Source organism: Melospiza melodia, chromosome 4 (genome assembly GCF_035770615.1).
Source record: "Melospiza melodia melodia isolate bMelMel2 chromosome 4, bMelMel2.pri, whole genome shotgun sequence".
NCBI classification, from domain to species: Eukaryota; Metazoa; Chordata; class Aves; order Passeriformes; family Passerellidae; genus Melospiza; species Melospiza melodia.
In genome coordinates, this window is record NC_086197.1 from 68,643,184 (window position 1) to 68,656,429 (window position 13,246).

General features: G+C 36.2%; 1 protein-coding gene across 1 annotated transcript in view; it reads right to left on the reverse strand.

Annotated features, from left to right (window-relative positions):
• LGR5 (leucine rich repeat containing G protein-coupled receptor 5) overlaps window positions 1-13,246 on the reverse strand; it is a 91,456-nt gene that overhangs the window by 44,020 nt on the left and 34,190 nt on the right. Inside the window, exon 2 of the mRNA XM_063155054.1 lies at window positions 10,436-10,507. Coding sequence (XP_063011124.1) covers window positions 10,436-10,507 — 72 coding nt within the window. The remainder of the gene's footprint in view (window positions 1-10,435; window positions 10,508-13,246) is intronic.

Consider the following 13,246-nt stretch of genomic DNA (forward strand, 5'->3'; position numbering starts at 1 on the left):
TTTATTTTAAGCACATCTGACATTAGTTTAAAAATCTCTCATATTAGAGATATCTCATTAAGTACACTCAGGCTTAAATATATCACATCTCTTCAATGAAAAAGTAATCCAAAAGGATCCTATTTTTTACATTATGTTGTTTCAGATTTAGATTTTACTTGCATTGCTTTGAATAATCTTGCAAATTAATGGAGGCTGGAAAAGTTTACAGAGAAGAGCCACCACATATCTCCTTCAGTACCTGTTACTTGCTACGCTTCGAGTCAGAATACTTTTGTCTTATGCATAGTTTTTATACTACTGCAAGTTTCTTTCTAAAAGATGTAAAATAAGTGAGCTGTGATACCTGTACCCTGACAGGTACACAGAAAAGCAAGTGACCTCTGTACTTTTAAATGACAGTAGTTTATAAAATATCTTCAGTGCCACAGAGCTGCCACTGGCAATCAGTGCTCACTGTTGGAATAGTTGTAGTGCTGGAGGTCATGTTCATGGCCTATGGGCCGATCTAAGAAAAGATGTGTCTGGCTCTCCTTTGAGTGCTCCCCATCTGCTGACCCCTTTGACATATTCTGACCTCTTCTGCAGTGTCATAGTTCTGAGAAATGGTGGTCATCCAGTCAAAAGAATATTCCCAGACAAGAGAACTAAAGCTCCAAAAATTATCAGAAACTTCGTTCTCATTTTCCTTTGATTGTCTGAAAAGAAAAAAACTTCATTCATCAGAAGGAAGCAAATAAATATGAGTTGTGACTGAGAACAGTCAACTTTACATTTCTAGTACAATAATTTTTCTTTGCCAGCTCTAAACAGCTTTTTGTGTGGATGTTTTCTGCACCAGGACAAACTTTACCTGGTACCAAGCATCTCCTCTATAACTGCTGGGATGAAGGTGAACTTGAAACACTACAAAATCTTCTCTACAGATAAAAAACTGTGGAATTTAATAAAGATAACACATTTCCACCAACTGTAGGAAGAACCTGTGGGAAATCTAACCCACCTACTTCTCAGTCTGCAGAAGACATTGACACTACAATATTGGTAGTGGCTGCTTTCCTTCTCTGCTTAAGTAAGATCTAGTCCAGCAAATGCTGATCAAGCATCTGTGGACTGTATTTCCAAATCTAGTAGTATCAAAACTCAAGAAAAGACATGAAAGGGAGGCAACTGTCTCCTTGGGAAAAAGCATATATTTACATTGGTCAATATTCATGTGTTCTAAGAGGATTAGCACAATGGAGTTTTCTGGGACAAGTTACTTATCAAATATTGCAAGGTGTTGAAACATAGGAGAATAGATGACACTGGATCTCAGTGTGACTCAACATGTAATGGTAATAAAAAATGTAAAAATTCACTATTGCAAAGTGAAACTGTTGTATTTCAGAACGGATACAATTATGCAGAAATTAATCACACTCAAATTTCTGATGAATATATTTGACTCATAGTATTTGCCAGTAAACTATGATATGAATACCAGACTGACTCAGAGTTTCTAGACTAATGCCAGTGCATGCCCTTTAATACAGATTAGGTTATATGTCATTGCATCACTTGTTGCATTATATTTAATCAGTTCCCATGTAGTGCAATATCTTATACAGAATGGAATAGTGAGTGCAATCTGAAATCTTCAACTGTGTGAAGATACAGAGGCATTTCTAAAAGAATAATTCTGTGAACTAAAATCTTTCTATATGTCTCTGACTCTGCATTTTACTTCTGTTCACTAATTGGTTTGCTGATTTTATTTAAGGAATAAGAGCAAAGACTGCACATGCTAAGACAATGTTATCATGGATAGGTCTACATCCATATATGTATTTCTGTACCTATATCTATATGACTAGGTTAATATCAACAGAGTCACAATCCAGTCAGCTTTATGTGTTTTTTTGGAAAACAGATGTTCCACTCATCACTTACTCCATTATATGCTCCAGCTAAAAATCTCTCCAGACAGAAAATTGAAAAAAATTACATAGAAGAATCTTCTTTTTGTGAATATAAACTGAAAATTCAGAAGGTCTGAGACAGTGAAAAACCCCAAAAGATGGGCCTGTTCTGCTGTATGTGGTACCTTCCTGAATTTGGTGCTAAAATGCTAGTATGTAGAAAATTCCATTAAAATTAATGTAATCATGGACTGTGTCTTTTATACCTTGTGTACAGACAAGAAACTCTCTTTTGTAATTTGAAACTTCTTTCTTAAAAGCCTGCTCTGCCTCCTCCAACTGCCATAATTGTTCTGAATACCTGATAAAGATCCATGGTGAAATATCAGTCTCATTGAAGTCAGGGGAAAAATTTGTGCTGACACAAGTAGAAGTGGGGCTCTCATTTGCATCCTGCCACAGTATCATATTTGCCAGTAATTTACTTCTCTTTGAGGAGCTGCACCAATAACACTTCTATCAATCCTTAACCTACAACCCAATTTCTAATGGAGGAAATGGCGACTTGGGGAGGAACAACATGGAAGTATAACAAGAAAATATTAATTTTGAAATATTTTTCTAGAACAACTTGTTCCAGTATAAAAAATTGCCTTTATTCAAGGAAGAATTTACCAATCTTGAATTTTGCCTCAATTTTGTTTCCTGTTGAATTTTGTTAGAGGTACACAAGCACACGACTACACATATATTTACTCCACTTATATAAATATATAGCCAATATGTAATTTATGTATTTTTATTTCTAATTTTCTTCAGCTTACATATACGTCGATAAATAGGTAACGTGAAACGTTTCTGCTGCTTACATCAAAAAAGCTTTGGCAATATGGATATTCATATAGCACTTAACCAAAGTCAACTAAAACATTAAGAGTTTGATTTTAAATGTATTAATGATTATTCTCAGACCAATGCAATAGAAATGTATTAATTAATAGATGATTAATTGCAGTGTTACTAATTCACAGATGATATCAGCACTTATTTCAAAATGTTTTTTAAGAGTTACTTTGCTAGCCTATGAATTTAAATGTTAGTGTGTATTTTAATTATCTTTTTATATTTCTATCTGTCATGTTAATTAAAACTATAAAATTACAGTAATATAAAAAGAAATGTGAGTCAAATTATCTATTAAAAATCGAATGGTCAGAGAGATCAAAGAAGAAAATGTAAAAATATTCTCCTTTCTTTAAATAAGGGGAGAAGAGTGTGCAAGTCATAATTGTGCTGCATGTTACGTTTATTGCTACTTAGAATTTAGTTGGAAATTCAAATACAACACAGTCTGCTCTTGCTTTAGGGCCTAATTGCCTTTTAAAATGCATGTGCCAAATTCTCATAGGGTGTAAACTGGAATAACTCCAACAGACCTAAAGCAGTTGGAATGAAATCAGTATGTATTTGATCTTGAACTGCCTTTGATGAAACAGATCATAGATTTTTGTCAGTTAAGAATATGGTTCAAAACATACAGTTTCTTTCTCCACTTAAAAAAGGCACAGACTCTTTCTGCATCCAGCATGGTTGTGATCCAATCACTGCTAAAGAAAACTGATCTGTTCCTTTGTGAAGCTGTCCCCAGCCAGCACTGACAGCAGCAGCTCCTTCTGCTGAGCAGGTATCCAAGTACCTGCCTTCCAATCACAGCAAGGAAACTGTCAGGAGGGACTCCAGCATGGCCAGGACATCCCACACTGCTCCCAGCTGTGGATCTCATGGATACAATCATTAAGAGGCAGTACCTCTATGGTTGAAGAAAGTTGTCATCAAATCACAACCCTCAGAACGATTTTAAAATTTCTTTCTCAGTATTTAAATGCTACAGCAAGACGGAGCAATAAATGGTGGATCATACACAAAATATTTCCTAGGCTGGGTCTCCCAAGTGTCATTTACACTTCTGATGCTGGTTTTGGTTTTATCCCAGTAGTGTCAGTATCATCAGAAAAGGCAGGAAATAATAATCATTAATAGCAGGAACTGGCTGAAGTGTACTGCAGCACCCTGCAGTATGATCAAACTGAAAATAATGAAAAATGTATTAGCTGTTTAGTCATTTCAGTGTGATAGGCAAAGAACACAAATTGTATAGATCCAGGTTTTGAGATTGCTGCTGTTTTCTGAGTGGTTCAATGAGGCAACAGCAATTAATTACTGGAGGAATTCCATCTACTCCTCTTTGAAAATTCAAATAAACAACTTAGAGGGAAGAATTTGGTTCTACTGTACTCGAGAACCTATTAGATATAAATGTGATGTGGTCTGAACTCTTTACCCATCATCCTAAGCAAGTGAAAAAAATTGACCCATGTAGGTACCAAAAGTTCTCACTGCACTGAAATTAAGCAGTCTACAAACAGGCTGAACTTCCACTGACAAAAAGAAGGAAATTATTTCTGCTTACTTGCTACTGCTGCACACACAGCATTTATAAGACTTAAATTAAAATCCTGCCTCAGGATCTACAGATATATAGCACGCTTCACCCTAGTTTAATTAAGTGTAATGTCACTATCTGTATTGATCACAAAATACAATAAGCACTTCCAATGACTCTTTTTGATGTTCTAAACTAGTTCCTAATGAACATTGCTGGATAATAAATTACAAGTACCAGAAAGCATTTATAAGCTACAAGCCAAAACCAAACTTCAACAGACACTCAATAAGGGTCATGCAGCAGCACTGACAAGGTTTCTTGGATTTCAACCTAGAATATTTATTGTTTCTGCTTGCAAGCATATCTGAATGTTTTTGGTTTTCTTTTATCTTTTCCCTATCCCACCATCTCCCCTTCTTCCCCTTTACCCCACAGATGAAGAGCAGTTTCAGTGTCAAGGTTGCTCTGTGCAATTTGCATTAACATTTCCAGAATAATTATCTGTCAGCACAAGCTATATAATAACCAATGCAAGCAGCTCTGATTTAGTAAGGCATTTGCTCTGTTGTTTTTCTCTCTCCCTCTTTTTTTTCCCTGTTCATCATCTTGTTATTCTTGATAAGATGGCAAAAAGGGCAGTTTGGAGGATGTCAGGCTGACACATCCACATGGGCAAGTTCTTTGCTGCTACTTGCTTTGGTGGCATCAAAGGGATGGCATCAAAAGCAGTGAGAGCTCCAGAACACCAGGGCCCTTGCTTTGTGGATGTAAAGGTTACAAGTTGTTAGCTCATACAGTAGGAATCCTCTGTGCTTGGCTTTGTTCTTTTTTAGTAAACCTAAACTGTGCATGCAAAAACTAGGGGAGAAAACTTGTAATTCTTTCCGACTGATTGACTAGGTAAACATCTCCTTACTGTTTTTACCAACTTATTTCAAGACAACTGGTGCACTTCCCTCTGTCAGGACTTTGGGTGCAGCTCTATATTAAAGCAAAGTTGGGAAACCACAGTCCTCAGGTATGAGCAAAATCTGTCTTGCAGCAACAGAATTTACAGTGTGCCATGGGCCATTTGCTGGGCTGGTGACAGATATTTCTCACTGACAAACACCATGAATTGAACACAGTGACACAGTCTGATCTGCATGATGCACACATGAAGTGAAGAAACCAAATTTGCAATTTGTGTGAAGAAGCTGAATTCACAACTTAGGTGTTAGATTGTGAATGGCTCTGAAATTATCTGGGAGATCACAAGTCACTTAGCAGTAACAGTTTTTGAAACTTTAGCTGATGGAGGTGACACAAACCAATTTCCACCAGGATCAGCTCTGCTAAACCCTGCTGTGCAAGAACTGTAAAACTGGTATTGAAGTGACATTGGAATGTGTGGATAGTTTGAGACCACTAGATGATACTCTCTTTTTATTTTAGCTCTGCATGTCAGTTGCCAGCATTTTTACTCTTGCCTTAGGGGCTTTTAAATGTATGCAGATTAACCTTTAGGAAATATTTTAGTATTTAATGTTAATGTTCCAAGATTGTTGAAGTAAATTACATGATTCTCCCACTTTCTGAAATAAGTTTTGGACTATGGCTGCAGCACTTTCATCATGTTTTCTACCAGCTTATGTTATAGTTTAAAGTACAGAATCTGTTTTCAATGCTAGTCCTAATATGCCTACACCTGTACAAAACAAAAGACTGCACAGGACTCCAAGAGCAAATGCTTTCAGCCTTCAAAAATGTACATGACCAGAGATCTCAGTCCCACATCTCGGAGTCAGTGGGGAAAAGAACACCTGGTTCCCATTAACCCTTTGAAAACCTCTTTGCAGCAAGAAAGAGTGAATGGAGGGAGAAGTGAAAAGAAAAAAAACAAAAACCAACCAGCTCATAACCGATCATGCCTGGTAATTTAGGACTTTTTCACAAATACAGTGGCTTCTTGACCACTTTTGGAGTGTAGAGGGATTTCAACACAAATCATGGTGAGATTCACATAATACATCTCTTATGTACTGTATCTGCAGTTTTGTACTTCTGCATTAGAGTAAATTGTGCTTTTAAAGGTACTTTTGCCTGAAAGATCACTATAATAATGCCAAGATCAATCTAAGAACTTTGTAGATATATTAATTTGTTTTCAAGATTATTTTAAAATAACCATATGTGTCAGAAAACATTCTTGCAGTGCAGGTAGATTGCAAATTATTTGGGGTGACTTCATTACTTGATTTTGTAGAAAAGAGGGTTTTTGGGACTGTACTGCTCTGTAGTAAAATAACTGTAATACAACAGCCTTTTGTTGCTCTTTTACTAAAACACCTAATTGAAGTTGCTGAAAAATAGCAATTTACTAAATATCACTTGAAGGTTTGCTTATCTGTGGAATGTTTCTGGGTTTAAAATTAAAATTATATGTGCATGTGTGGGTGTCTGTGCATATATTTATGCATATATATTTATATGTGGATATATATCTAGTTGGAGAGATTTTGTAGGTAGGTCTGATTCAAATAGTTTTAAATCATTATTGGCTTGCTTCCTCATGTTTCATTGAGACATTAATTTCTAAAATAAAATAGTTTCAGGCACTGCTTTGAAGTGCAAGTAATCACAAAATATTAGGTCTCCACTCAGATGTAGTTGCCTCTAAAACTGTTGAGTCTCACCCTTTAGATTTTTTTAAAAATCTTTTTTCCATTCATTACTCTAATTCACCACTCTATTAGAACAGGCATTCTACACATCCTGTATAATGACATATGTCTAGAAATAATCCACATGAGAGTGAGTCTTGGATTCGTTCAGACTGATAAATATCTGCAGTTATTTTGAATTTATAATGAAGAATTTGACTTAATAGTGTTGTACAAGTTCATGCAGAGCAACTTGCTGATAATCAAGCAGCTGAAACATACTTCTTTCTTGGTGGGAGTTCTGTCATACATGTTTTAAGAGAAAATTAAATCTGAAAGGCCCATCATTTTCACAAATAGAAGGTTTGCTCAGAATTCATTATTTTGAGAGTTAGAAAGTCTCAAGTACTTAAACGTTTTCTAAAATTTTTTGGAGGAACATGCACCCAAAAAACACTTTCAATATGTTTTACTTTAGTGATCATTGTCTTTGATTAAGAATAAGTACCAGTCATGATCATCAGGTTTGCAAGAATGCTGCATGGAGAGGTGTCTAACCTTGGCTGTAAAAGTGGACCAGACTTAGCCTGGAAGGTCAGAACTGGCTAAACAGATCTGTCTTATATGCCACTGTTTTGGAATCAAAACAATTAGTTTAACTGATTTAACAAAACCTCAGTTCTTTCAGGATAATCACTTAATAGTATTGCCAAACCAGGCAGTAAGGATGTAACATCTAAGCTAAAATTCAGCATTCAGTCACGAGCTTTTATCAGATATTTGAACCAGATCTCTAATAAAGGGATTAATGAGACTTTTCTCAGCACTAGAAAAACCCTAAAAGCTGCATTTCAAGCTCCTGCTGTTGTGTACTTCAAAGAACAGATGAACATTTCTAAGATGGATTTTAATTTTATGAAAGACTGCTTTAGTAAAGATCATATAAAATCTTACTTCAACAATGCCTGAATTGTGGGCTAAGTTTTTTTTCAAGAGTACCTTTTAACTGAGCCACACAAACAAAGCACAGATTTCTCAGGTAAACTGGAAAAAAAAATCGCATGGATGGGAAAAAAAAATTCATATGTATAATCACTGCTCAAAAATTAATATAGGGTAGCATGAGAACTACAATGGCTGTTCTCCCTCACTTCAAAACTGAATAAAATCAAAAATTCCCTTTCTATTGCCTATACATTTTTCTATATAATACTAGGCTGAATTGCCTTGCATGCCTCTGAACACCAATCTCTCAGCACAATGAGAAGTTGCCTCACATCAGTTGCCTTCCATCTTCCAAGGCTTCCGTTTTTTAAGCTTATTTTAAAAGTGAATACAAACTAGAAGGAATTAATGAAACAGCACTAAACTAATGAGAAATAGAAGTGATTGGTGTGAAACAAATGGAAGAGTTGAATATGTATATGTAGAACAAAACACAGTAAAAATATAAATACCTTGCTGGTATTACCAGCAGGTGAAAGACTGGAATTACTTGATTTGGAGCAGAGGCTTGTAAGAATAAAGGTTTAATATTTCCAGTGAAAAAGGTAGGCCCAGCACAAGGAGAAAGCAAGAACACTTTCAAAGTTCTTGATTAGGAAGCTGATATATGCCACACAAGAGTTCCCAAGCAGTGACTTAACTCTTACAATTTGGGCCATTTGCCTGCCCAGGGAGGTGGAGCCACCATCTCTGGAGGTGTTTAAAAAAAATAATGCATGTGGCACTCAGTGGTTGCTAAGGTGGTGTTAGGTCATAGGTTGGACTTGATGATCTCAGAAGTCTTTTCCAACCCCGCTGATTCTGTGATTCTGTGATCTAATCATTAAATTAAATAGTGAAGCTAACCTGGATGTATTAGAATTTCCTTCCAGGAAAAGCCCAAACTTTCATTTAATTTCTTTCCTTTAATGGCCAGAAAGCAATTGGGTTGGCTGGTTTTAGTAAGGTTATTACAACTGACAGGAGATTGGACAAGCAAACAAGAACATGATGAAGAACTCCACAAGCAGGGGCTTTGAGGCATGATTCATTCCATATGCAACTAATATTGTTAACACTTGGCGTGTGACATCCCTCTCTGTTTTGTTCCTGTTTGTTACATTATTTGAAAGTTGCACTAATGGCAAGACAGATATTGATAACCAAAGAAAAGGAGTAAGTAAAGGAAGAGAGACAGAATGAAATTAAATAAAGCTTTCCAAATAGAAGTACTGAGAGTAATAGAAATGAGACAGGAAAGGAAAACCTGCTTGCAAATAGGGTATTGTCTGAAGTCAGCATACAAAATGGTTTCAATTTTTTTGTTTGGTTTGATCAGTTGTTGCTTTTTTTGGGTTTTTTTGGGTTTTTTTGGTACATTCTGACTGGAAAGACCAAGTGGGAAAATTCAATTGAGAGTAAGCTAGGACACTGAAAATTGTCAGTGCAATACCCACCTAAATTGCAGAGGACTGTACACATTTCATAGCTTAAAACAGATAACATCTTTGCAAGAAGGGTAGCACCATGACTTCGCACACATCTTATATGGATTTTATGGCATGTTAGCAGCTAAGTGCGCTAAAAAAAAGGTTTTCAGTTCTAAAAACTTAAAAGCCACATTTAATAAAAGGCTTTTAATCAATATTTAGAGGTACTCAGGCAAATACAGGTGCCAGCTTTTTTTCACAAGATCTATGGTGCATCATTTATGGAGTCTCCATCACTCCTCAGAAACCTAAATTTTCTTTTAAGCTCCGGCCATTATAACTAGAGTCACTGCCAAATCCAGGTCTCATGAATGCACAATACTTTTCACTTTTGGTTAGTCACAATCACTTCAAGCCAACATTCCTCTTTTGATGTTGTGCTTGATCAGCCAGTTTTCCCAATGCACTTTTTTCCCCACGGTGAATGTAGTAGATAGCGTAACTAAGCTCTTTGCAGGACTCTATACTCCACAGTCAGCCTTCAGGGATGCTAAGTTTAAGAGTAAGGAAACAGTAATTAAAAGTGATTAGGACAAGAAGCCTCCATACTATGAAATGTGGACTCAATTGTCCTTGACACCGGCAGAACAAGGCAGCAGGTTTTGGTTTTGATTACAGCTTTACTTGGGATTTTAATAAACATGAGCCAGTATTCAAACTTTTAATATCCTGCTGCTTAACTATTTCCAAAAAGCAATCCAGCTCTTTTAAACAGTCCTTGTTTAAAAATTTTAATTTGTTTGGCTCTGTCTCTGCTTAGAGAAGTTGTAGCCTCATGGTAACTCTTTTATAAGTTCATTTCCAGAATCACTGCAATTGTTTTTTTTCAACTAAGTGTTTCCGCATGTGCCAAAAGTGTCAGGCTGACAGCTTTCCTGCACCGTTTTATCTGGTTCCCACAGTAAGCAGGAGAGACAAACGCAGGAATGTGTCTAGCGCTGACTAGGCCATCAAGGATACAATGATACTTACAGCTCTTCCAGGAAGCGCAGATTGTGCACAGGGTTTGAGGGCAGCTTAGTAATGTTGTTCATACTGAGATCACTGTAGGGGAAAACAGACAGAGACTTAATATGGCAAGCCACAACTGTGGCATCCAGCTGTTCATTCCACACATTTTTAAGTACTGCATTAATAAAAATTAGTTCCTCTGCCAGAATTGATGAATCATTATCTGCTTAGCACATTAAACACTCCTTTTTCATATGTCAGACCAATACAGGCTGTAGCATGTTCCTCATTTCCAGAGATTTTGGAATGTTTTATCACGCTCTATAAATCAGCTAGAACACTACACAACACTTTCAGCTGACATAATTTTAATAAACCACTGTAATACATTAAAATGTACTTGGAGTAGTAAGGGAAAATTACGATGTTTTTTGTTGTTGTAGCACTGTAGTACACTTGGTTTACTACAGTAGACAGACAAAAGCAAATATATACAAAGGAACTGCATCATCCTTAAAATTTCATTAATATAGAAACACTTTGCTTTTGCCATACAGCCTGTTGCATGGTCATACTGATCTGCCTTGCCTCACACAGGCACATCAAGTGTCCCCAAAACCCAACTTGACTTACAGAAATGACATATTTCCAAATAATAAACATTCCCTTTTTGAGTGCTCTTTTGTTACAGGTACTCAAATTGCATTAAATAAGTGAAACGAACCATAAAACAAGGGTGTAATGTGATCCTGCTCTGTAACACACTTCCTGGTGGGGTTCCATGGTAGTTCCTGGTACAGGAAACTACCAGCAATATCAGCTCTGTCAGAGCTCATTCAAGCTATGTTTTAGACTAAATTTCATATAATACCCTTTTATTCTTAACTTGCCTATTCACTGTTTTCCACTGTCTTCCCCATGCCCTACAGTATCATTAAAATTGCCTTTCAGTGAGCCCCAAGACTGTAAACAAATTGCATAATAAAATTCTGTGTGGACGACACAACTGTATCAAAATTTCTGTAGATTCTTAAAACAAAATTAGGAGACCTGCATATTTTATGCAAGCATTATACAGTAATTTAAAACTCCCCACTATTTAAACATATCTACACATTTGTAGCAGTGCTTATACTTTCCAGCTACTTTGGGTACTATTTACATAACTTTATTTCTTCCAGCTGTTGAGAGCTTACAAGGTAAATAAGTTATCTGTACTTTGGTGGGTAGGCATCCTATTCCTACTCCATCTAGTTCTTATTACTCACAGTCTGTTTCACATTACAGAATATATGCTTTTAGTCAGCACAGTTAATTTAGATGTTTGATCTTTTGGTGAATTTTAAAATGTATAATTTAAAAACATACTTCACATAGAGATTTTAAAATAAAGGAAATGTGTTAATACTTTACAACAATTATCAAATCAATGTTGAGTAAGGTTTCTGCATTCACTTCAAAAAATCAAAGTATAATTTGAGAAACGTGTACTTATTAAATTCATTTTTTATTGTAACACTTTGTCACCTAATTCTTTTGTACTGTGTAGCAGGTTATTGCCCTTTCACTTTGATAAAGGCTCAAAGGATTTATTCTGGCAAAGGAACAAAAACATGGATTTATTTGGCAAAAGAAAAACTCATCCAGGTAGTGAATTATATACTACTGAATATTAAGATAAACCCAATATTTTAACAAGATCATTTTGATTATGGTATTTTCAACACATGTCTTAATGGGTTTTTGAAAACATGCCAAATCACATTTTAGACTTAAAAAGCCAGCCCTGGTGGAAGATGGGAATGATTCATCTTCAGACACACACGTATGTAGGGCATTCTACAAACCCAGCATTAACCAGTGCTCTGGCTGATGAGACAAACCTGAAGCCTGCTTTTCTAGCATTTTAACTTCTATTACTAGCAGGCAGTACTTGTCTGCTTGTATCACCCACAGGACCCCATGATGAACCAGTCAGAAGCAGCCTACCCAGACGCTAATATCTTAAGAGGATTAGAACAAGAGATGGTGGCTTTCATTATGTGCTTTGATGACCAAAGAGAAAATCAACAATAAGTGCATTTTCCTTAATAACATCTTTAGACCCCAGAGTGGATTTGCCAACAGTGAACTGCTAGGTCCTATTCTCCTTTTCGAACTCCACTCATGTGGTAAAGGATGTGTACCACATCATATGATGGAGGACAACCTCTCCTTTTTCCCAGTGTACGCTGCAGCAATTTCTAACTCTTTTTAAACCTACCAGTTAAATAATTTCCTTCTGTTAGATTGGTTAATTTTTTTGCCCTACATGATTCTTTTCTTGGAACATAACATACAAAGGTGTTTTTGTGCAACTGAACTACTAAACACTACCTATGCATATTTCACAGAATCATGGAATTGTTTGGGTTGGAAAAGACCCTTCAGGTCATCCAGTCCAATCTTCAACCCAGCACTGCCCATGTGTTTATTACTAAACCGTGTCCCTAAGTGCCACATCTACGTATCTCTTAAATATTTCCACGGATGGTGGAGTTAACAGGAATTATCTCCCAAGCTAACTCAGTAACCTCTTTTTAAAGTAGTTTTTAAGATACCAGCAACTAATACACAGGGCATTACAGTCTGTGTTGGCAATGTGCTATTCTTGTAGCTGTAATGGTTTAAGAATATAAGGCAGACTATGGTAGTGAGAGGTAATATATTTGATGAGGCTAGCTGACACAGTTGGAAAAACTGAGAAACTTTCAGGCACAGAAATCAAAGTTCTCTACTTCCAGCTGTACTGGTTATCTAAATAGGTGACATAATTTCTCCCAAAAAACCCAC